Genomic DNA, 23,106 nt, shown 5'->3' on the forward strand with positions numbered 1-23,106 from the left:
TACCAGGTGTTAGCCATGTACGTTTGAGTCTGTATAACTCGTTCTCTGGCTGCCGACGGTGATGGAACGACCTTGAACGACCTTTCGATGGGCGTCTTCGCGGTGGCGCGCTCACGTGTCGCGCACAAAGGCCATTAGCACGACGGGCGCATCTGTGGCGGAAACTCTAAGCCTTGCTTCAACTCGAAATTGCGCTCAGGACTCCAAGTTCTGGTCTACCTCTCAGCAGAAGTATGATAACACGCCGTCAACGCTCTAAGGAATCCGCGGAGAAGGTAGTGCTACAACGACGCAATGATCAGCGCACGGACAACCGCACGGAGCCACGAGGGAAGAACCTACTACTAGCTATGCGGGATAGTCTTGCTCGGTCAAGCATTGGATCTCGTCTTATGTCCTATCATGCCTCCCTGCGCAAAGACCTTCAAGACAGCCTCGGACACACTCCTGCTACTAGTAGAATGTCAATGCAAGATACAAGCCTGACGCACATGGCTCGACCACCCAACACCCTCCCAGCTTGTGACGCAGCTAAGGATATTGTCCACAAAACCAACTTCGAGCCCAGCGAACAAAGACGTGTCTCCTTCTGTCAAGTTAAAAGGATCGTGTCTAGTCGTCTTTCTCGATCAACGTCGCCCATAACTTTGTGTGGCACGCCAATGTCCCCCGACTGCGTCTCACATACTCGAGCTGCGACTACCTCTGGAGACAGCACTGCATCTTATTCTACGGCTGAGTATAGGACGCCACCTTCGACGCCTCACTTGGACTGGGATCTCTCACCCGGCTCACTTGACCATGAATTGTATCATCGGAATCCAGAGTCGGCTGAACTTATCCGTGAAGGCAAGAGACCTGCCCAACCCACGGTAGGCATAGATGCACACCTTTAGTGTATTTCTATGATTGCTCATTGCCATCTTTGAAGTCCTTTACAGAAGACTCTGAAGACGAGGACACTAACAGCGTATCTGAAAATGATAGTACGCAAGCAGAGCCAGATCATAGCATTATACATGAAGACGCCTGGGTTGGCATGGGCCATGTACTTGCAATCAGTCGCAAGGAGCGCCGCGCCTCAGGTCCCCCATGCGTTCCTGCGGGCGAATATTCAAAGGTCGCGATAAAAAGTCATACGGTGTGATCACTACACTAACGTCGAGCTACAAACAGAGCAGAGAGTCGTGGTTGGCCATGCATGCTGGCTTCATAAGTCCAAATCGTGAAGATTGGGCATACCGTCGTTGGCGGGCATGGCATGAGTGGCTCGATCGGCAGGAGAGTAGGTGTCGAATGAACAACATGTTCGCCGATTCCATCTTGGAGGAGCAACACCCGCTGTCTGACTCAAGGACAGAAGACTGGTCCATACAGCAGACAAGAAGGTAGCATCTATACCTTCACTGCAAGATTCGAAGCTAATGTATGCGCTATGTCACGGGCGAAGCGCGGTGATGAAATCCTCGCGAGTATCGCGCAGAACGATCTAATGATTGTTGGGACTGGGAGAGGGGTAGGTCGCAATTGAACTTGATATCTCGTTAGTTCCTTACTTCTGTATGAAACTCTAACAGTCAATCGCGGTTGGAGATCTCCAAATTTTGAATCTTCGCGCAGCACAGTGCGCTGTATCGGCTTCCGAGGAAGGCTGAAAGGTTATGTAAGCGATGTCTATGTATACGTCGTAATCCTACTCATAGCATGCCCTGTTCGCTGTCTTGTTTAACCAATGATGTATACTTGTACGTTGAATGGATCTCTCGATGTGTCTACGAATCACCGTCGAATTTGTCGTTTGTGATCGTCTTTTCCTATGTTCCGACATGGCGAATACTCTCGAAATTTGCGGCAGCCTAGGTTAGCTGCCAATCTCCGAACCGTTAGAAGAGGGGATTACGTGCGGGAGCTATGTAGATACATTTATTTTCATACTGATCATTGAGGGAATACATCGGCGCCTGAGATCAACAATTTTGTTTGCTTTTATTGACCAACAATCCTCCTTACTTCCTTTTACGTCCCACGCACACCATGGCTGCGTCTCATACAGACTCAAGATTTGCCGTAGACGCGCGATTCGCATCCTCCCCTGAGGCAGGTTCTTCAAAAGACGTAGCTGACGACATCCGTTTTCAACAAAGCGAAGAAGAGGAAGAGGACCAGGTCTCTCAGGACGATGCCTCGGTCGCAGGCTCAAACGATGGAGTTGATGAAGGCATGGATCCGGAGGGCTTCGCTGGACCGTCTCAGAAGGTGGTGAAACCATTGACACCAGAGGCTCTGGCGGCCTTCAAAGCGGCGCAGGAGAAGACCGGCGTTGTCTACATATCCAGGATACCACCTGGCATGCGGCCCACAAAAGTGCGGCATATAATGAGCGCATATGGGGAGGTTGGCAGAGTGTATTTGCAACAAGAGGGTACGTATTAACTTTTACTTTCTTGTACCACCAAGACCAACGAGTCGTATTGCAGACCCAAAACGAGCATATCTTAGGCGAAAGTATACCTCCACGAAGAAAGCGCACTTCACGGAGGGTTGGGTAGAATTCAAGGACAAGAGGGTTGCCCGGTCAGTTGCTGAGATGCTAAATGCGCAACCCATTGGAGGCAAGAAAGGAACGCGATGGCGGGATGACGTTTGGACCATGAAGTATCTGCCCAAATTCAAGTGGAATATGTTGACAGAACAGATCGGTGAGCATGCTGTGTGCCTGTGTCTCTACTCAGCTGTTAATCACAATTACAGCCCATGAAGCTGCGATACATTCGGCACAACTGCGAGTCGAGTTGTCGCAGTCTCGCCATGAACAACGAGAATATCTCAAGAATGTTGAACTGGCGAGGGTCTTGGACAAACGCGCGGAGAGGAAGCGCAAAGCAGAAGGGTCGGAGCCATTAACGGAAAAGGAAACCTCTGCGAAAGCGCCCGCAGAACCCAGCGCGGCAGACGCAAGCGCTGCAACAAACAAACCTAAGAAGAGGCAGAGACAAAAGATGGAGAATTCTGGCGTCGATAGGCAGCTTGATAATGTACTACACAGCATCTTCTGACTCATGGAATACGATTTTGTCGTCGAAACTCACTTATTGGTCGAATTTGGAGAAACAGCGACGCGTTGCCACACAGGATGCCGCGGAGTGTGCGGAGTTTGAATGAATGGCTTAGGTAGCCCGTTCGCCCTCTGCGTCTCACCATCGCGAACACATTGAGCTTGTCTCAGCGAGCATCGAGAACTGCGTGCTCGTTGTTGTGTGTCGCGTCTCAAGAGGTCTGTGCTTCCATCATGCTCGCCTACTCTCTCTCACAGCTATTGATGATCAGTCGTCGCGTTCCTCGTTCTCTTTTCTCTGCCTCAGCTCTTTCCTCTGAACATGTCATCTTGGTCTGGTTCTGTCTATCCTCCTCCTCCACGTGGACGTTCGCGTTCTCGATCTCCATACCGTGGGGCTTACCCTCCGCGACCTGCGTATCCGGATCCCGCCTACCCCCAGGACCCGTACCGCGCCGACTGGGAGGCCTATGATAGGGACAGGGCATGGGCCAATTACGAAAGAGAGAGAGCTGCGTACGAGTATAGCAGACGTGGCAGGAGTCGCAGCCCTCCAGCTGAGGAAGGTAAATCATCATTGTTGTTTCGTATAGTCATAGTGCGTAACATTGTGTTTAGCTGGCAGGAAGCGCCGGCGCTCTCTGTCGCCCTGGGATCGGGAGAGGTTCGAGCCAAGGCCTCGGTACGGTGATGACTACGGTACGCTGTGGAACGTCGCGTTCTGTGCCGTATTACTTACTCTTGACTTAGATACCCATTCTCGTGGGTACGGTCATGCGTCACCCCATCGTGGTTCATATCCGCCTCCGCCTCCCTATGGTACCTTGCGCCGTGCCCCTCCAGATCCTCATACTTTCGATTATCCAGCTTCGCTTAAACAGTACGCGGAATGGTTTCGTTACTATTATCCTCAGCAAGCCATTGAGGAGGACAATGCCGACAAGGCTGCTGAACAAGAGGCTGGAGACGGTTCGAAACCTCGTAACGGCATTCGGTCACGATGGGAAAAGTATAAAAAGGACTTCGCCGCTCAACAGGTTAGTGGTTGCTCCGTTGTCAGACAACTTGCAACTGAAGGCATTTTAGCTTCAACGAATGTTCGAGCATCACCGCAAATCTCCTTGGTTCGCAGAGAAATACGAACCATCTCCTGAGTTTGTGCAGCTCAGGACACGAGTGCGCAAGGTTGGTTGGCGAAGGAGAATAGACGCCTTCGTCATGGACCTAGAAGCTGGCAAGTTTGACCCAGACGTGGACGAGCCTGAGCAGGAAGCTGCGTCCCCTGTTAAGGAGACTGCCCCTAACGGAGAGGCTGCCGTCAATGGCAGCGAGAACGGTGGCATGCAGACAACTCCTGCTGAGGAAGTCAAGCCGAATGGCGGCGATGACGACATGCAGTTCAACGGCGAAGCAGAGGACGAAGCTGGTGACAATGAACAGTCGCGCCTCGACGCCAACGGTAAAGCATCTGCCAATGATCCCAAGCGTGGTAATCGCGGCGAGGAGATTTCGGTGCAACCAGAGGGCAACCAGGTCATGATCCGAACTATTCCTCCTGACATTGGCCGAGTAAAGTTGGAAGAGGCAAGTGCTATTTCCGATCATATCTCTTTGACGGTGAATGATGACACTGACTGGAACGTGCTTAGGCGTGTGGCAAGATCCCTGGTTTTGTCTATCTTGCCCTAGGAGACCCTCTTCAGAAACGGAACTACTACCGCGCTGGCTGGCTAAAATTCCGTGAAGATACTGATATGCCGTCGGTAGTGGCAGAGCTTTCGGAGAAGAAGGTTTGTTGCCTTGCGTTGTTGATGTGTCCCCACTAATTCCTCTGGTATCAGATTGAGGGCTTCAAGCTACACGTTGCGCACATCACCAAGCCTTTCACTGGTCGGGTGCGTTACGCGCCTGAGGTTGCGAGCAAACCAGATCGATTGCGCAAGGACCTTGAGAATGCCAAGACTCTGGCCGCTTTGCTGGAGGACGAGTACGAAAAACTTCGGAAGATGAAGGTCGAGAAGACTGACGTAAACGGGACATCAAATGCCATTGGTGCTGAGAATCCTGATACAGTGATGACTGACGCGACAGATGCTGAAGAGGATGACCCTGAACCGAGGGAGCGCGGGAGCGAGGCAGTGGAGAGACGAGTTGAAAAGATCATGGCCGACTTGCGCGACCAAGGTCTTGTAGATGCGTCGGACGAAAAGGCTCTGGAAGCGAAGAAGGTCAGGTCTCACTAATACGCTCATGATTGTCGTGCGACTGACGGTACCTGCAACAGACGGTAGTTTCGCTCGACCTGTATCTTGCCTATCTTCGTGCTGCCTTTCACACATGCTATTACTGCGCAGTTGTTACCGATCACATAGAGGAATTGCAGCGCAAATGTGTTAAGCATGTAAGGAAGCCTATGTCGAAAGCTCTTCTCCAAGAAGTGAGAGCCGCCGAAGCACAGAGGGCTGAGCGCGAGCAAAGAGCGGAAGGCGAGGGAGATGAGGAGAAGCTGAAGGAGAAGGATGTTTCCTCCAAGGAGAAATCGGAGAACCGGGATTGGAAGAGGAATGGTACGAGTTGCTTTTACGTTCTGTGATTCTTGACGTCACTGAGCGTATCACACAGATGAGCGATGGCTGGAATGGCTTGATTCCAAGGTTGCTCTACTAATCAATCGTAATGGCGTCGATCCTCGAGACTACGCTGGCAAGAGCTACGAGGAGTATGTAGCATGCTGCGAGTGATGCTTTCAATTGACTGATTTCCTCGCAGGGAGCTATCTAAGGCGGCTGAGCCTCACATGAAGCAAGAGGACGAAGGTAAATTCCGCTGTAAGACATGTCAAAAGCTCTTCAAAGCTACGTCATTTGTCGAAAAGCATATTGCCAACAAGCACCCAGAGCTTGTCAAACACCTTGAAGAGGTGAGCGACATTTAATTTATCACGGGCAACTGATGATGACAGCCTTTTCCATAACAGATTCCTTACTTCAACAATTTCGCTCTTGACCCTCATCGAATTCAGCCATTCGCTCATCCTCCTCCTACTGCTGGCACCAGCCAGGCGCCACCACCCCAGGCATATGGCCTCCAAGGGCCTGCTTACCCTGCGGCAGATTATGGTCGAGCAGGACCTCACCCTGCACCGTATGGCGGATATCCTCCTCCGCCCTACTCGAATGGCTACTGGGACCCATATGTCTATCCTTACCCTCCGGGTGCGTATCCTACGCCTCCGCCACGGCGAGATGAAGGCGCGTCAGTTCGACGTCTAAGCGACCGTATTAGCGGGTTTGCCCCTGGTTACGAACACACCGTGGAGGTTCCTCCCATTCCAGCATCAGCGGGGCTTCCTGCTAAGCCTGTGGCAACGCTCGAACCGGGACCGGGTGGTCGAAGGGGTGGGCGTACCAGCGTGAGTGGTCCGCCGCCGCCGCCGCCTCCCGATGCAAAGGAAGATCCTAGAGCGTCGGCCGGCAAGAAGGTTAGCTATCACGATATGGACTTGGTTGCTGAGGGAGACGTTGAGCTTCAGTACTAAGCTATGTATTATGTTCCTTGGAGTGTGTTGGTGTCGCATTTCATAATGATATTCCTCATGGTACATGCATGCCCCGGTTAGTGGTATAAGATTGTTCCCGATGGAATGGTTGGTCCTTCCGCTCATTGTACGCGTCCTGTTTCTCGTCAACCTCTTGAGAAAATGGGGTCCCAGTTCTGCGATTCGGGCTCGGTTGGCGATGGTGGACTGTCAGCGGGGGTCCAGATCGTGCTCTGGAAGGTGAATTGGAGGCGGAAATTTTGAGCTGCAGGGCAGCACGGAGCTCATGGGTTGTGCGATGAAATGCATCCGGTTGGATAACGACCGGGAGCAGAGCGCGCAGCAGAACGGGCAGTGTTCTGCCTGCGTTCAGCCTAGTTTCTGCCTGGAGAAGGTACGCGGGATTGGTCGGCGTCTACGACCGGGCGTGTTTGACTATATTTGTGGGCCGCTCCCAACTCGGATTGACCGCCCTCTGTACTCAGTCCGCCGCCAGGTCTCTGGCTCCGTCCCTGTCTTCTCCTTTCCCTTACCCACTCCTCCTCGCCATCCTCGATTTCACTATCTGAGGACTTTGCCTTCGTGTCTGTTCCGCCCGGCCTCTTCCCCCGGCCCTTGGTGATGTCGGGCAGGGGATTGCCTGCCGTGCTCCTTCCGACCGTCACTGCAGTTCAAGCTGTCGACGAAGAGAACATCGAAGAGGGCGTGGTCAGGGTCGAGCTCCCGCCTGCCAACAAATTCGAGTTCGCGTGGCCCACAGAAACGCCGCCGACCGTCCCGCTGCCGCTCACAGCTGAGCGCCCTGCTGGTGTGTCACTTAGTTCTTCCGAGGGCGAGACAGACGTTTCAGAGGAGGAATCCAGTCCTCCAACCCGGAGGGATGCACTAGCGGGAGAGGGCGACGACTCCGAGTTCGTGACCCCAACTAACAATATGGATTCAGACCAGAATCCTCTCGAGCAGGCCGAGCACCTCCCTCCTCTCCCCCGATTGTCCAGAGTACTCTCCATGCCCGTACCGTCTCAGCTAGGGTACCTTCGAAATCCCCGACGCCTACCTTCGTCTCCCTCAAGCGATTCGCCCATCGCCATCGAGCTACCACCCGAATATGCTCACTTTCACGAATTCTCGCTGGAGCTGGCGGACTCGGTCCAGATGATGATACAGACGTTGCTACAGCTTTCCCCTCCCCAGGTCTTGGATCCAGCGAAAGAACAGTTCAGCGCATGCTCCCTGTCCATTCCGACGCCTTCTATATCTGCCATGTTTACATCTATGAAGAATCTAAACTACATGTCTGCCAACATGTCCACCCTTAGTCTCGACACACATGTACAGCAGGTAGCATCGCCAGTCGATCTGGCAGGCATGCCTGTTGTGCATAACGACTTTGACGTTGGCGAGATGCTGCAAAGTGTCGGAGATGCGCTAAGTGGGATGGCAGCGCAAGCTGGCGTGGACCTCGTCTTGTTCCATGGTGATCTGGGTATGAAACACGTACCAGTGAGGGGCGATGAGAGCGGCATATCATACACGCTGTCGCATGTGAGTTGGATCGGTAGGTCGCTATTTGTGTGATACTGATGTTCCTCCAGGTCATACGCCAGCTCATGGGTGTGGCGCACCCGGGCGACACCATAGAGATGGGTTTATTTATTGAGAAACCAACACATACCTCCGATTCTGCTAGCTCAGATACACCTCGCCAGGACTCAACAGGACAGTCCTCGCCCATACACGAACATACCGGTCCTTTACGATGTACTTTTCACCTCATGCATCGATACGCCTCTGCTCATTCGACAAGAAGTGGCGCAGGCACATCAGAAGATGGCAGCGTTCCAAACTCACCTCCTTCTTTTCGGACATCACCTTCTTTCAAGACACTCATATTGCGACGACTACTACGTCATGTCGGTGCCTCGCTTGAGGAGGATGTCCCGCCGCGGAGCTTCTCCGCTGGGAAAACCTATGCTCTGACAGTGCAGTTCGAACGCGGATCCCCCTCGGTTGTGGACCCAGCGGTTGGTGCATCGCTCGAAGACACAGTATACCAAGGCTTCCCGGACTTCAAGATTTCGCACGAACCAACCCTTGAGCAGCTGTCACAGTTTGCTGAATCGTTGAAGGGTAGGAAAGTGACGCTCTTTGCGCATTCGAAGGGGTCTTTTGCTCAGCACCTCACGAGCTATCTGACGGCGTGGGGTTTGGACGTTACACATGTCTCCACCGAACCAGGTGCAGATACGCTCCCTGAGCACGTCGAGCAAGTCCCTGAACCGACCTCGAGTCCAACTGCGAGTCGAGAAGAGCTTCCGTCCGCGTATCTAGACCAGTCCTCAGCGCCGTCTCCATCAACCTCACGGCCTGCTGTCGCGGACGCGTTGTCCTTCTGTCTTATTGACGACGATGTCGCGGTCCTGCGGTCTCGGTTGCAGAAGGCTCGTGCTGAGCAGGCGTATCCGCTCCATCTCAACACGCGGAAACGACCTTCCTTGGCAAACAACCACCGACCGCGCTCGTCGCCGCAAGTGGCTCGGGTCATGGGCCTCACACCCTCGACCTCAGCGCTGTTCGCCCCGCCCCCTGTCATCGTGCACTTTACATCCCTCGCGAACTTCAAGCTGGTCAAAGACGTCATCCAGTCCATCCTCATGCCCGGTGCGGGCAACGCTTCGCGCGTACCGGAGGTCATCGTCATCCCCAAGCCCGCCGGCCCTCGGCGCGTTCTCACAGCGTTGCACACCGCGATCACCAAGCCGATCGTCGACCCCTTCTTCTATCCCACCGCCACGTCTCCCATAAGCCCAGGGTTCCCCGCCATCACCCCGTTCTTCAACGTCTCGGGCCCGGCCAAGTCGCCTGGCGCCCGCTCGGCGACCAGCGTGCGCACGGCCTCGGACAAGTCGGCCAGATCGCCAAAAGAGCACACGCCGTCGTCCCCGCGCGGCGTGTCGGAGACCATGGAGTATTTCTCCGACGCCGCTGCGAGGCTGGGCGCGTCTCCTGCGTCGGGGCTCGTCATCCAAAGCCCCGATGGCCAGCCTGCGGGCATCTTCTTCCATCCGAAGGCCAAGGGCGGCGGGAGGAGCGAGAGGACGACGACACCGCAGTCGGAGCGCACTGGCACCCCGTCAGACCATCCCGGCCGCTCAAGGGGAGTTTCCTTCCGCCGTACGGCTGATGAGGTCAAGTCCGGCTCGTCTACGCCAGAAGTTGCAACGACCCCACGGCGACGCGCGGCGGCAGGGACAGACGGTGATGCCGGCGCAGATGTCCAGCCCGTCGAGGGCGCGCCTTCCAAGGGCAAGGGACGGTTGGCACCGCACCGTGGTGAAAGCCTCGTCACCCTCGGGCCGGCTGGTTCGCCTGCTGGGGAGTCGCCTGCAGCGGCTGGTCCCCCGCTGGCTCCGCCGAGGAAGCCTACACAGCCTGACCCCCTCGTGCGCCATCCATCTGACCCGCCCCCACCGACGTCGCCTTCACGGCCGAGTCCCCAGCCAGGACGCCGTCTGAGGCGACCCAACATGGATGGCCCGTCAGCCTCCGCGCCTTCTACCTTGCAGAAGAAAGGGAAGCCGTCCGACACGAATATCGTCCCGCCAATCAGCGTGCTCATCGTCGACGGTGCGTGCCGTGTTCATTGTTTACGGGAGCTGGAGCTAACCTAACCTTACTGTATGCCTGCCAGATAACCCCATCAATCAGACCATCCTGTCGACCTTCATGACCAAACGGAGGATCAAGTATGATGTCGCAAAGAACGGCGAGGAAGCGGTGGCGAAATGGCAGACGGGCGGGTTCCATCTCATTCTCGTGAGCGTATCTCCTCCCTAATCTCCGCCTCTTCTCATGCGTCTGGCGTAACCGTGTTTAGATGGACATACAAATGCCAGTCATGGACGGTATCGAGGCCACGAAAGAAATCCGAAGGATGGAAAAGTACAATGTATTGGGTGGCTTCCCTTCGACGCCGCAGTCCGAAGGCCAGCGGACACCGTCGGAAGCGTCTGCAACCGAGTCACGGTCGTCGACGATGTCCACGCCTCCGTACAGGTCCTCGGTGATCATCGTCGCGCTTACGGCGTCGTCGTTGCCGAGCGATCGAGTGGCCGCGCTGGCCGCCGGGTGCAACGACTTTCTGACGAAGCCGGTGTCGCTGCAGTGGCTGAACAGCAAGATCATCGAGTGGGGCTCGATCAAGGCGCTGCAGATGTGGGCGGACATCCGCCCGGATGTGGTGAAGAGCATCTCGTCGGGGCAGGCGGTGCAGGCGCAGAACGTCGCGCGCCGGCTGCACGTCCCCGAGGGACGGCTGACCCCGACGGGCTCCCGGAGTCGGTCGTCGTCCATCGCGCACAGGGTGCCGTTTGCGGACGGCGCGGGCGCCCTCGCGCGGAGTCTGCTGGCAGAGAAATCGGCGACGCCGAGTCCGCCGGTGCAGGATTCCGACGAGTCGCCCGGCGCGTTTTCCAATACGTCTGGGGGAAGTGAGGCCGTGCCGACGGTGGTGGCGCAGGGTGAGTCAATCGTGTTCTTGTCAGCGAAGGCGGCATCTCATCGATGATCTGCGCTTGTCCTCGGCGGCAGATTCGCACGATCTGGAGGTGGGGCACGCGGTCAACGGAGGCGCGCCTGACAGTGCCGGTACGTAATGCACGCGTAGTGTTGTGCATATGTCATTGGACGCTAACGCGGCTGAAACAGAAGCACCGCCTGCCACAGACTCGTTTTTCCCCCCTGCCGCAGACGCGTCTGCTCCCCCGGATGCACCCAAAATCGACAGTCAACCTGGGGCAGCAGATGCACCTCCTGCCACTCTCTCGTTCTTCCCCCCTGCTGCAGACGCTTCTGATCCCGTGCAGGCACCCAAAAACGACAGTCAACCTGGGGCACAGGCCAATTCATCGGGACTATCCGCAGACCTGGCAGCAGCGGACGTACCGGAGTTAAAAGATGCAGCAGAAGCTGCAGATTCTCCGACGGCACCCAGCAGTGACGAACGGCCGCCCGCGCCGCCTCCGCCGCCGGAACCACAATGACGGTACGGGGCGACTCTTGGGTTGTTTGCATGGTTTGCACTTCCCTTTGTATTACCCTTCCTGCCAAGGGTCGCCGGGTTCTTTCATCAATTCTTTTGAGCGTATATTATTGGGGTTAATTGGGGCGTCTTCCGCCGTGCTTGTCCTTCTTGGGTTATCATGTTTGGGTCATATGTGGTGTTGCGCTCATGCAGATATCTTCCATTGCTCATTGTAATCACGGCTTGCAGATTTGGGGCTCTCAGGTGGACGTCTTTACTTGGGGTTTCGTGTGGGTTTTTGTTTTTTTTCGCGCCATGCATGCTTTATGGCCAAAGGGCTGTGGCGTCTCTTTCCCATGGGTCTGTACAGGTACAAAGGTGGTTTGCTCACAGGTCAGTACGCTAGACATACATCCGCATACACGAGGTGGTATATCATTATGACCGTTTACGATACACGATGTCTATTAACCGGAGCGAAACTAGGTTAGCTTCCATTGGGCGAGAAGGGGTGTCGGGCATGCAGGGGTGCCCGGGGCCTGGGATGAGTCAAAGGTGTTTATGCGGGCGGGAGGAAGACGTTGAGAAGATCAGCGCCCCTGGTTCGCGGGACGCCGATATGCGTTGACCGCGTCGGCTCACGTAAGCGCGATGGGCGTCCGATAGCGTTGTTGGGAGACTGGTAGTATTAATATTTATATTACTTACCACAGGGCTCGCTCGTGTTCCGCTTTCATCGTCGCGGTGCTTGGAAGCCACACGAATCCAAATGCCACCGCTGACCGTCGTGCGCTGACAGGGGGCTTGCCTGGGCACGCTCCCATGCCGCGGGTTCGCGAAGTACAAGTGGAGAAACGCTCGCGGACGGCGATTGGCCGCGCGCTCGAAAGCTCCGCGAAGGTGCACGGCGGCGCTGAACGTGTCTCGACGAGCGGGGAGCGTCGCGGGGGCAGGTTGTGCCCATCACAGCGAATAGATTCAGAGCAGAGATCATCGCGCGCAGTGACGCATGTCCCGCATCGCGTACAAAACAAATGTGCTCGCGAGGGGCGCTGATGGGGGCGATTGGCTGCAGGGCACGCTGCAGACGGCTGCAGATGGGACAGTGCACTACGGACAGGCGTCCCCTGGCTCCCGGAAACTCAAGATGCGTGGGGGATGCCATATATGGCAGCCCTCAAAATGGATAAGCGGACTAGCAGCCGACTCCGACAACCACCTTCACGCCCGTCTTCCTCTCCTCCAGACCCCCCTTCCTCTCCCCACCATGGACGTGAACACCTTGCACCACGACCCCCACGCCCACGGCAAGCGCACCTCCATTACTGAACTCCTCAATCCCATCAACGCACCCCCCAGCGCGCTCGAGCCTCGCTACCACCCAAATCAGCTACCCCCTCTATCTGCCGCGTTCATGGGTCCCCCACACGCGCAACCCGGCCAGCCCACCGCACAACCCTATCCGTCGCCCATGAGTGCCCCTGCATCTTTCAGTCTGCGCGCGGCAAGCTGGGATCAGAGCGCGAAGAATGACATGGGCATCCACAGGCCCGACTCCGATCCCAGTGCATGCCGCTACCCTTCGAACGCCGTGCAGCATCCGATGTATCATGATGCGTACGTGAGGCCCGTACGTCCCGGCGAGGAATCGCCCGCATATAGCATGCAGTCTCCTGGGTGGCACAATTCCCCCGAGCCCGCGAACCAGGCGTACGTGCCATCGCAAATGTCGCCTCCAATGACCATGTACTCGGATGAACGCACAGGTGCGTCCTGCCTGCTATGACCTTTGAGCTTCTATGAACGATTTTCATATCCATCAGCCATTTCGGGAGAGGCCATCCAAAAGAGTCCGTGCCTGTCCCGCGTAAGCTATGCATGCCGGCACTCATGTCGTTTTGCAGACTATCCCCAGCAGCAGCCTCACGCGCATTACGAGCAAGACATGTCGGCTCAGCCGCCATACGCCGCCGTGAATGGTTACTTTCCCATGTTGTTGCAGGATGCGGCCTCTGCGTCTAACCCTTCCTCTCCAGCCTGGCAGACAGCCGAAAGAGCGTCTGTCCGCCTCGCTGCTCGAGGGACCGTGCCGATGCCAATGCAGTTACACCCTCAGCTGCAGCGGAGCCAGGCATCTCCTCCCCAAGCGTATTATTCGGCGCCCATGGCCTTCGCCATGCCGTATCCTACCCCACAACCCATGCCAACGCCAAAGAGGCAGCTGGAATCTCCTGAAGAATCTGACAGCAAGTCAAAGAAGTCGAAGACGCGATCAAAGGTGACCGACAATGCTGGTCAGACTTTGCTCACACATCCCGAGCTTCGTCATCCTCATACATTTGGCAGCTTCCTCGCGGCGCGGCTACAACGCTAAGAAGCGCAATGAGGCAGCACAGATAGCGGCACAAAATGGTACGTTCATTACGTATCCCACACTGCCGCCCCCTGTGGGTATTCACGCGTTGTGTAGCGCAATTGATTCCTTCCGTATCGTATGCTCACGTGTCAAGTGAAAAGGGCAAGGAGAAGGCATCGTCTGGAAGCAGTGAGTTAATCCTACTTGACATGTTAGTCCTTGTTTTCACGCTAATTTACCCAGGCCCAGGCACCATGAAGCTCGTCTCGGACGACGGGCTGCCGCACCCCGAGGCGTCTGGTCCTTTGCATCCCGAGCTTCAGTTTGCGCGCTGCATGTCAAATCGCTATCGATCGGAAGAGTTCCCCCGCTGCGTCTCCTGCACGCGTCGGTGGGCGGGCGACACTTGCCGGTTCCAGGGCATCCGGTTCTTCCTGAAGAACGACAAGAAGCACATCGTTGGCATCAGCTTTGTCGAGAGCCAGAAGCCCGACTCGCCGACTATGAATTTCCCGCTAAAATGGAACATTCCCCTCGAAAAGAGCCACATCAGGCGCATTAAGGTTGGTGCCTACGCACAGATAACCGCCCGACGTCCAGTTGGCTCATGTGCCGTTAATATCTGTACAGCGGACGGTGGCCTCAGCGCTGCTCCAGACGCTAAAGAAAGAACTCGAGCACCTCAGCTTACCTGAGGTCATCCGCCGCACGCGGGAGAGCGAGGTACGCGCGACATGTGGTGCGTCTACACGATGAGGTTCACGGAGTTTCAAGCCTTACTGATGCCGTCATTGCAGACACTTGCATGACCTCTATCTTTTCAAGCAGCTGGATGTGCCGGCTGTGCGGCCGTGAGGCTTGTGCCGAATGTTTCGAGCAGGTCAAGGAGCTGACCATCGACCGGGACGGCGCCCCCGATGCTGAGATCGCTGCGCTGCAGGCGCGCCGGGAGCGACATGCGCACGTCAACCCGTTTTTTCTCTCCTGCACCCGGCGCAACGAACATCAGGCCAAGGACTTCTCGCCCATGTCGCGTTTCTGCCGATCGGAGCTCGAGGAGGCGATTACCGAGATGGAGGCGCTGCTGCAGGAGAGCGACCAGGACGCGCTGGCCCCAGACTCTGGCGCGTTCAACCCACCTTTGACGGCTGCGCGTGGCGACGCGTCCGACTGGTCGATGCCCGCGCCAATGTCAATGTCCGGCCGAAGTGCGGTTATGCTTCCCAACATGGACTACCCAGCGCCGCGTGGGTTCTCAGGACCAGTCAATGGTGGCATCCCGCCCGATCCTTCATCATTCGCTGCCGGCACGTTGTCCACGCCGCAGTCGGCGGCAGGCTTCTCGAGCATCCCGTCTCATGATACGCTGAGGTTCGCGGACTCGCAGCTGACGGACGACCTGTTCCGAAGCGTATGGACGAGGGGCGAGCCGCTCGTCGTGACGGGCTTGCAGCAGAAGTTCCGCATACAGTGGACCCCACAGTACTTCACGAGCAAGTACGGCACGCAGAGTTGCCTCATCCTCGAGTGCCAGACCGACCAGAACAAACGCGTCACGGTAGGCGAGTTCTTCTCGTGGTTCGGCAAGTATGAGGGCCGCAGGGACTGTTGGAAACTGAAGGTACTGTAATCTGTTATCCATCGTATTGACTGACAGGCACTGATGTCTCTCTTCTGTAGGATTGGCCGCCAACGACAGACTTCCGCACGTCGTTCCCGGAGCTGTACGACGACTTTGGCAATGCGACGCCGGTGCCGAACTATGTCAGACGCGATGGCGTGCTGAACCTTGCCTCGCACTTCCCCAGCAATACGGTCGCACCTGACCTCGGTAGGCTCATCGTGTTTGACTCATGTTCGCCTGGGTGTTCATCCGAGTGTCTTCTAGGTCCGAAGATGTACAACGCGATGGCCTCGTTTGAGTCGCTCGGCAGCAAGGGCACGACGCGGTTACACATGGACATGGCGGACGCCGTGAATGTCATGTTGTATGCGGCTGACACCCCTGACGGGCGACCCGGGTGTGCCGCGTGGGACTTGTTCCAGGCGGAAGACTCGTCAAAAGTGCGGAAGTTTCTCCGAAAGAAGTTCAAGGGCCAGTTCCAGCACGACCCGATCCACTCCCAGCAGTTCTATCTGGACTCCACGCTTCGGCAGGAACTGTTTAAGGAGTATGGTGTCAAGAGCCATCGCATCTACCAGAGGCCCGGGGAGGCTGTCTTCATTCCCGCCGGCTGCGCGCATCAGGTCAGTTTCCTCTTCCGGCCCGATTATCGATGTGCCAGGGCTGATCTGGCTGTCCGCGAAGGTGTGCAACCTCGCGGACTGTATTAAGGTGGCGAGCGACTTTGTCAGCCCAGAGAACATCGGCCGGTGCGAGATGCTGACGCGGGAGTTCCGCGAGCAGAACCAGTCGATGGCGTGGAAGGAAGACGTCCTGCAGCTGCGGACGATGATGTGGTTTGCCTGGCTGTCGTGCTGCCGCCAGGAGAAGGACATGGACTCGTAACGGGAGGGGACGCTCGCTGTGTTATATTGCTATGTTGTTCGAGCCGGTGCTCTGCATTCACGGTTGCTTTAATTCCTATCCTGCCCGCGCACGCGTCTAATCGCTGTCTGCATGTACTGTGTATTGGCTCTGTTGTCCGGTTCGGCCCCATGGTCTCGTACAAAGTAGTGACATTGTATATTGGATACATACATGACTCGGTGAACAGAATACAGACTAGCATATTTTCGGTGGATACAGCTTTGGGGATTTGTGCCTCACATGGGGCGGACATATCATTTCGCTGCAGCAGAGAACATGGTGATAAGATGGGATTGCCGAGGTGCCTGCTCGCGTGCTGGAGAGGGTGTGATCGGATGACGCGAATAACATGAATTTGTCTGTGTGACGTCGATCGGCGAGGTTGTCTGACAGTGAGTTCAACAGTCACCGCCCAATCTCTGTTGTCAATAGTGAATACGTGTTGCCAGTTAGACGAGGTATGAACGAAATGAAATGACCACTATCGCGGCCTTTCATCAGAACCTTCACGGGCGACAGTCAACAGGATTCACACAGACTCCACACAGGCCGGCTGAGTGACGTGGTAACGTAGCCGACGAGGGGATAGAGAGGGCTTAATTGCGTCAGGTAGTAGTCATATACCAGGCAGGAGTCTGCATCATACTATGTACTCATTTGACAACTTTAAAATGATTCTCCGGCTTGGTGATATGGAAGCCAATGCCCCGCTGCACCCTACCCCGTCTCATGCCTCGGGAGATACGGCGTAGTGTACTAGGCCCGTGGAGCCCAATGTTAGGAGCCGCTGGAAGCTCGTATACACTCTGCATTACCTACGCTATATGGGGTTTGAACCCGAGGGGGAAACAAGATCTAGGAGCCAATGATCTATGAGAAGACTTCGTCAGTGGCGCCTCGAGATGCTGAAACACCGACCTGCGGGACGGCGGCCCCTTTTACCTCGATGCAGAAAGATTCCCATTCCCATGTGTACTCTGCAGCCGCTGTAGGCGTCAGGGCCCGCGTCCACCGCAACTCCATCAGTCGTGCTTTAACTTTGAGACACTGGGCGATTGGGGTCGGACCCTATAGATATGCCTATGCCGCCCCGCGATGGACCCTGGGTCGGAAATTCTCATCCGTTGCCTGATGATCATGCCAATGTTCGACGTCGCCGTTGATGCATCGGCGTCAGTATTGCTGGATTAGTCGCTGCCGCAAGCGAGATGATACCGGTGCCTCCTTGAGAAGTGATCAAGATTTAGATCCGACCACTGGAACAACTGTTATCGACCGCACGTTTAACGCCACGGCACAGCGGCGCTACACCAGTATACGTTGGTGTCCTCGCGAGCGAACCACCGTGTGATAAATCCTCGGAGCCCGCGTATTTACCGCAGGTTCGCTGCGAGCTTTATATAGACAACTGACCCTGAGCGGGTCCAATGTCTTCTCCCGCTAGCCTACAATGGAAAGTTCTCTCAAGGGAGGATACCGCTGCCGGCTTGCTGCAAGGGTCTGGTCCTGTCTTGTATTAAATCCGGACCGGACTGGAAACTCTGCGTCAGTGGATCGGCTCCTCTACGGGTCGATAACACAGAATAGACATGCCGCCACGTTTCGAGGTCTCATGCAACAACAGCAAGACGTGCCCTGACATCGCAGTCGTTCGACACAGCTCGCATATTTGTCGGTACTCAAGCGGCGCAAGCTCCACGACTCACCGCGTGCAAGCAAGATTCATTGCGTGGCATTTGGGAACCCTGTGGCGCAGAACTCTGGTACAAAAGCGACGCTTCGCCCGTGGAGCTATAGGATCCACGTACAGCTAGATGCGGGTTGACAAGGCTGTCGTCATGGATGTGTTTGTGTGAAGGTGTCACAACACGCGTCCAGATGACGTCTAGGGGCCCTGCCGCTGGTCAAATGCATTTATCACCTCTCAGGCCACAATTTTCCGAAAATTTAAAACAGGGCGACGGCAAAGTCAAGGACGCCGGCCTGTAAAGCGCGGGCTTGCGGGATGGCTATCTTTGGAATTGTTATAAAGCTGTGCGACAGATGGTATGATCAAGTGAGTGGCCGGTATATCTCGGAGAGCTTATGATTGATTGTACACGCGATGTCCTTAGCCAGCCTATCAAAGACCACTAACCTTTGTAGGTACCTGTCTTCCATGGCAGACCAATGAAGATTTAATACTTCAGGGACCATGATCCAAGAACCTTGGGTCGGACCCCTGCTGAAGTGTTATCCTCTCCCACACCACCTCAATGCCGGCGGAAATGACGATCTGAACAAATATGGTCACTCTCGGCGAAGAAGTCAATGTGACACAAAACACTTGCATCTATGTATCCGGCAGATTTATCACGAAATCATGAAACGGTTCCACAATATCGCTAGACGCGGATTGGGCGGAATATAATATCAAACATCCACGGACCCATTCTTGGGTGCGATTCTACGCGAGCTTGTCAATGCTGCCGCGCCTTCTGTAGGTTCCGTGCAATATCAGCGAAGCAGTGGTATGTCAGCATTGACGATGAGCCTTTATGACATGCCACTAGTAGCAGGATTCTTGTACATCCTGATGTTGACCAGCGACTTGGCGTCCCGTAGGAGGTCTCTATCTTGCAAATTGCTGCAAGATTAGGCTGTATTGTTAGCAAACGGACGGAGCCAAATCAAATTGGAAGGATTTTGGATTCAGCGCGGATCCAGTACAGAAATGAACCTTAACAGGAAGCGCAGGGTTTCCTTGGGGTAAGAGTTTCTTTGAGATCCACAACGTGATTGGCTCACGCCCACATCCTGGTTGGTCCTCAGTGACAAATACTAGTATATGGGAGAATTTTTACCATCAACATCGTTATAAATTTGGACTCAAAGTTTGAACGGTCGCCAGTCGTCTTCACCTTAGTAGCCTACTTTATGAAGTCAGCGGTCGGACCAAAAAGGACCATCAGGCGGAAGGCAGATAACGGATCAAGACCTCGTGAACGCGATACACTTGTGTGTGCCGGGCGCGCATGTAATAACTTTCTTGCCAACTCGCCCCCAGTGTCGTCTGGATCCGCGGTTCCACATACAGGATGCACTTCATCGGTCGCCAAATTGTAGTACCTGTATTTAGACCGGCTCATTAGTCAATACAAACATCGACGTGGAAATGCAAAAAGGTAAAATGTGAGCTGTAACAGTATCATCGAATTTACATACTTCAGTGTGAACTTGAAACTTGTTGATTGTCCGAAGACGCAAGCGTGATGCCAGGGTCATCGGGTTGTAATAGTATCAGAATGTCACGGAGTTGAATTGAGGCTGATTCCAAGATGGGAGTGTGGCCACAACGTAAATCGCTGCGGTGTCAAGCTCTGGCGAGTTCAGATTGTTACGCTCTCATAGTGTAAACGCTATCTGTTATCATGGGACGACGTGCTGTCCTGTCCGAATAAAGGAAGTCGGACACGACAGGCGCGACCAGTTCATCTCTCTGAGCTTAGCTTTCGTGTATCTATAATGGGCCGCGGGAAGGTGCCCACCAGCTTGGCAAACAACGCCCTCTAGAACAGAGGCCTCAGAAAAATTAGCTTTACGGTAGCGAAGAGAAGCCAATGTATATGAATATGCCATACAAATCCAGCAGTGAGGCTAGAGCGGACTCTGTGAGTCTCAGCGACGAACGTCGTGTCGTGCTGCGGACTGTAAGACTCACGACTGATGACGACCGGCATACTGGCATGCGCAGTGCCCATACGGATGCCGCCCGTTTATCAGTTGGCAGAGACGACAACAGTGACTTAATCTTGTCAAGACAAGGGGGACGAAAGGATCTTTGAAGTATGAGCGTCATTGTCGTCACGAGAACCAGACTCTAGATTGGCAGTTAGCCAGTGTCCATACACTCGAGGTTTTAGCGAATTTGTAGTGTAGTTGAAAGCTTGTTTGAATGATCATGATAATCGCGTCGCACATTTTGCAACTGAAGGCTAGACCCGACGGACCTCCAGCTTATCACACCCATGAATAATTTCCGGCAGCTTGAACACTGACAAGCACCCTGGGAACGTACGTAGTTTGCAGGAAGATTACGGGGCCCGCTTAGTTGGCACGTATATCTAATGCATAGCACGTCAACGCGTCATCGGTCGGGTTGCTGACAACGCAGACGTACCTTGATTCACGACCATTGCAACCATAAAGTTATTCACTTAATGGATAGAAGTGCATTATGGTGTGGGATACGTGTACGATATTCAAACTTAGTGAGCGGTCACATTTCCTAGAGACAGATACACAGTCCAGAAAGGCAAAAGCTCGAGGAGATTATGATGTGACAATGATCGAATCAATGAAGAAGCAAGAAGTAATGAACACCTACTACTGGATCTTTCAAAGCTCACGGACTCGCAGGCTGGCTAAACATAGCCAAGAATTCTGTTGCATCCGGCGGCAACGATGACCCCTGCGAGCTGCCCAAGAAGCTCGCCCCGGCGTCGATACCAGGTATCCAGTCCTCGGCGACCTCAGAGTCGTCGATGGCCATATGTTCGGGAACGTCGTCAACAATTCTTGACGATGGAAGAGTCTCTCCTTCGGTGGGGGATAACATGTAGCAGTATCTCGGGGCTCCTGCAGCTGGGGGCGCAACTACAGCGATGGGGTTTTCTACAGATGACCCAGTTGATACACCCACAACTACGGGCCCGTTGACTCCAATTGGATTATGGGGCGCATCGTCCGACTCAGGTTCCGTTTCAGATTCGCTGTCATTACCCGTCACTGGCGGCGGATGACCTTGCTTGGGGGGAGCGGCAGCGGCAGCGGCAGAAGTGGTGTGATTGCTCGGAGAAGTGCGATCAATTTCCTCGTCGTCCTCTATGCAATCGGGGACGCTCTGGAACATATTGCGGAACTCGCGCAGCTGAGTGGGCATTGCGGAGGTGCTGATGCTCTCTCCTGCACTTGACTCGTCGAACGACACGCCAAGGATAGCGGGTGGGCAGAGAGGGGAGCTCATGAGCTGAGAATCTATACCGTACGATGCCCGAGCGTTGGAAACAGGAGGCTCGGGGATTGATGCTTGCTCGCCATCCTCTAGGCTTGTTGGGTTCGTACTATCATGGACACGTAACTTCACAAGGTGAGGAAACCTGAACCGGACAAGAGACTTACTTCAAAATTGGCGTCTCGTACCGCGGACGATCCTCACTGGGGCACCACGGTGGCTCTTGTGCGACCGATTCCGCCCTTGATTCCTTCTCTTCTCCGGCCCCAAAATTCCGTGAAGGCCGGGGAGAATCCGTCCAGGGGAAAGAGCCTGCCTTGTCAACCACACCGGATAATGCCAACCAAGGTCCTCTCTTCCGAGTAGGCGTCCACATCTGAAGCTCTTCCTCCGAAGCTTGCGATGTGGGCACCACCTCGTCATGAGACGCTGGATGGATTCGCGACGGTGTCATCACGAATGGTGACAGTTCGAGCTCTTGACTCTGAGAGGTGGCAATCACTTCGTTTCCATCGCGGTCAAAGAAGATAGAATGATGCGCCAAAGATGGGCGAGATGGAGTGGATGGACTGAGGTCTGTGAAGTCTGTGCCCTTAGACAACGTTAACTCTTGCGTTTGCGAAGAAGGAACAATGTCTCGAGAACAGGGTGAGGATGGCGGATGCATGTAGCCTCCATCACGCTTGTCGCTCCTGCGCATAGTAGCGGGAGAGCGGAACGGTGTCCGCACTGGAGTATTGATGGGATTCGGCAACGCGAACCTCTCAGAACTAGAATGAGACTTATTCGGAGTCGTTTGCGTTCGGCGAGGCGACAATGTGCCATCACCTTGCGTTTGATTTAGCGTGGGTGCTGGAGCAGCGTGTTTTTCTGCAGGACGTCTATGCGGGCTAGGTGTTTTGGGAGTCATTGGTGCATAAGTCTCCTTGAGGTCCTGCCCTACGCTAGACAAAGGCGCCACTGGTGATCGCGATGCAGGACCTGGGACAGCTCGAGAGGTGTCCACCATACGCGAGCGCGGATTGGTAGCAGGCGGCGTCGGAAGTAAGCTCTCACCAGTGTCTTTGTCTTTCTGGTGATCTGCCGATGTCTGTGCCCGCGACAGCACCCCACGCCGATCGACCGGCCCTGGGGCTTTGTTAACCGCAGACGATTCTGGACGGTCATCGCATGTCAAGTCAATCACATTATCTAGCAGTGTAGCATGGCCTGATATATTGATTGTTCGTCCATTAGAGGAAGGTGACTCATGCACAATGCACTTTACGTACCACCAATGTCTGTACTGCCCTGCTCAGGTAGTTTACTCCCTCCTTGCCCGGAGAGTTGTTTGCAGGTTGTCCCCTGAGCCTGACTTCCGGACTCCTTGTTGTGTCCTGGACGCCTCTCACTCGATCCCTTGCCTTTCTTTCTGGGTGGAGGACTATCCCCTGGATCCGTAACACGCTCGCTGTTCCTCTTGGCTTTAGAAGTCTTCGATTGTGACCCTCGCGAAAAGTACGACGCGAGTGGAAGCTGCCCTCCTGATAAAGAGAGGTCCATGCTTCGATAGCAGAGTGCTTTGCAATTGAGACTCGCCGGCTTCTCTGGGCGGCTCGTGCGCGTGATAGC

The 23,106-nt window shown here is 55.1% G+C and overlaps 5 protein-coding genes across 5 annotated transcripts; 4 read left to right on the top strand and 1 right to left on the bottom strand.

Moving 5' to 3' along the window:
* Positions 1-2,034: 2,034 nt before the first annotated feature.
* POSPLADRAFT_1183979 (hypothetical protein) lies at positions 2,035-3,056 on the top strand (the record flags this gene model as incomplete). Its single annotated transcript, XM_024489047.1, has 3 exons — positions 2,035-2,422; positions 2,478-2,699; positions 2,752-3,056. 3 exons carry the CDS (start codon positions 2,035-2,037, stop codon positions 3,054-3,056), a joined length of 915 nt encoding a protein of 304 aa, XP_024336074.1.
* A 321-nt stretch (positions 3,057-3,377) lies between these two features.
* On the top strand, positions 3,378-6,593 carry POSPLADRAFT_1048622 (hypothetical protein; the record flags this gene model as incomplete). The annotated part of the gene is made up of 10 exons (XM_024479558.1): positions 3,378-3,621; positions 3,674-3,754; positions 3,806-4,092; positions 4,142-4,639; positions 4,705-4,845; positions 4,897-5,283; positions 5,340-5,622; positions 5,678-5,774; positions 5,825-5,975; positions 6,033-6,593. The coding sequence occupies 10 exons, from the start codon at positions 3,378-3,380 to the stop codon at positions 6,591-6,593; spliced, it is 2,730 nt and encodes a 909-aa protein (XP_024336075.1).
* A 1,583-nt stretch (positions 6,594-8,176) lies between these two features.
* POSPLADRAFT_1183986 (hypothetical protein) lies at positions 8,177-11,745 on the top strand (the record flags this gene model as incomplete). Its single annotated transcript, XM_024489048.1, has 5 exons — positions 8,177-10,220; positions 10,285-10,409; positions 10,471-11,113; positions 11,184-11,240; positions 11,301-11,745. 5 exons carry the CDS (start codon positions 8,177-8,179, stop codon positions 11,633-11,635), a joined length of 3,204 nt encoding a protein of 1,067 aa, XP_024336076.1. The 3' UTR covers positions 11,636-11,745.
* Positions 11,746-12,883: 1,138 nt separating this feature from the next.
* On the top strand, positions 12,884-16,715 carry POSPLADRAFT_1183987 (hypothetical protein; the record flags this gene model as incomplete). The annotated part of the gene is made up of 11 exons (XM_024489049.1): positions 12,884-13,382; positions 13,440-13,466; positions 13,653-13,910; positions 13,963-14,028; positions 14,087-14,161; positions 14,222-14,535; positions 14,603-14,711; positions 14,770-15,593; positions 15,653-15,803; positions 15,861-16,219; positions 16,281-16,715. 11 exons carry the CDS (start codon positions 12,884-12,886, stop codon positions 16,479-16,481), a joined length of 2,883 nt encoding a protein of 960 aa, XP_024336077.1. The 3' UTR covers positions 16,482-16,715.
* A 4,171-nt stretch (positions 16,716-20,886) lies between these two features.
* Positions 20,887-23,037, bottom strand: POSPLADRAFT_1035616 (hypothetical protein; the record flags this gene model as incomplete). The annotated part of the gene is made up of 3 exons (XM_024477095.1): positions 20,887-21,604; positions 21,663-22,650; positions 22,767-23,037. 3 exons carry the CDS (start codon positions 23,035-23,037, stop codon positions 20,887-20,889), a joined length of 1,977 nt encoding a protein of 658 aa, XP_024336078.1.
* Between the last annotated feature and the right edge of the window lie 69 nt (positions 23,038-23,106).

The sequence above is a fragment of the Postia placenta genome (genome assembly GCF_002117355.1).
Source record: "Postia placenta MAD-698-R-SB12 unplaced genomic scaffold POSPLAscaffold_12, whole genome shotgun sequence".
NCBI lineage: Eukaryota > Fungi > Basidiomycota > Agaricomycetes > Polyporales > Adustoporiaceae > Rhodonia > Rhodonia placenta.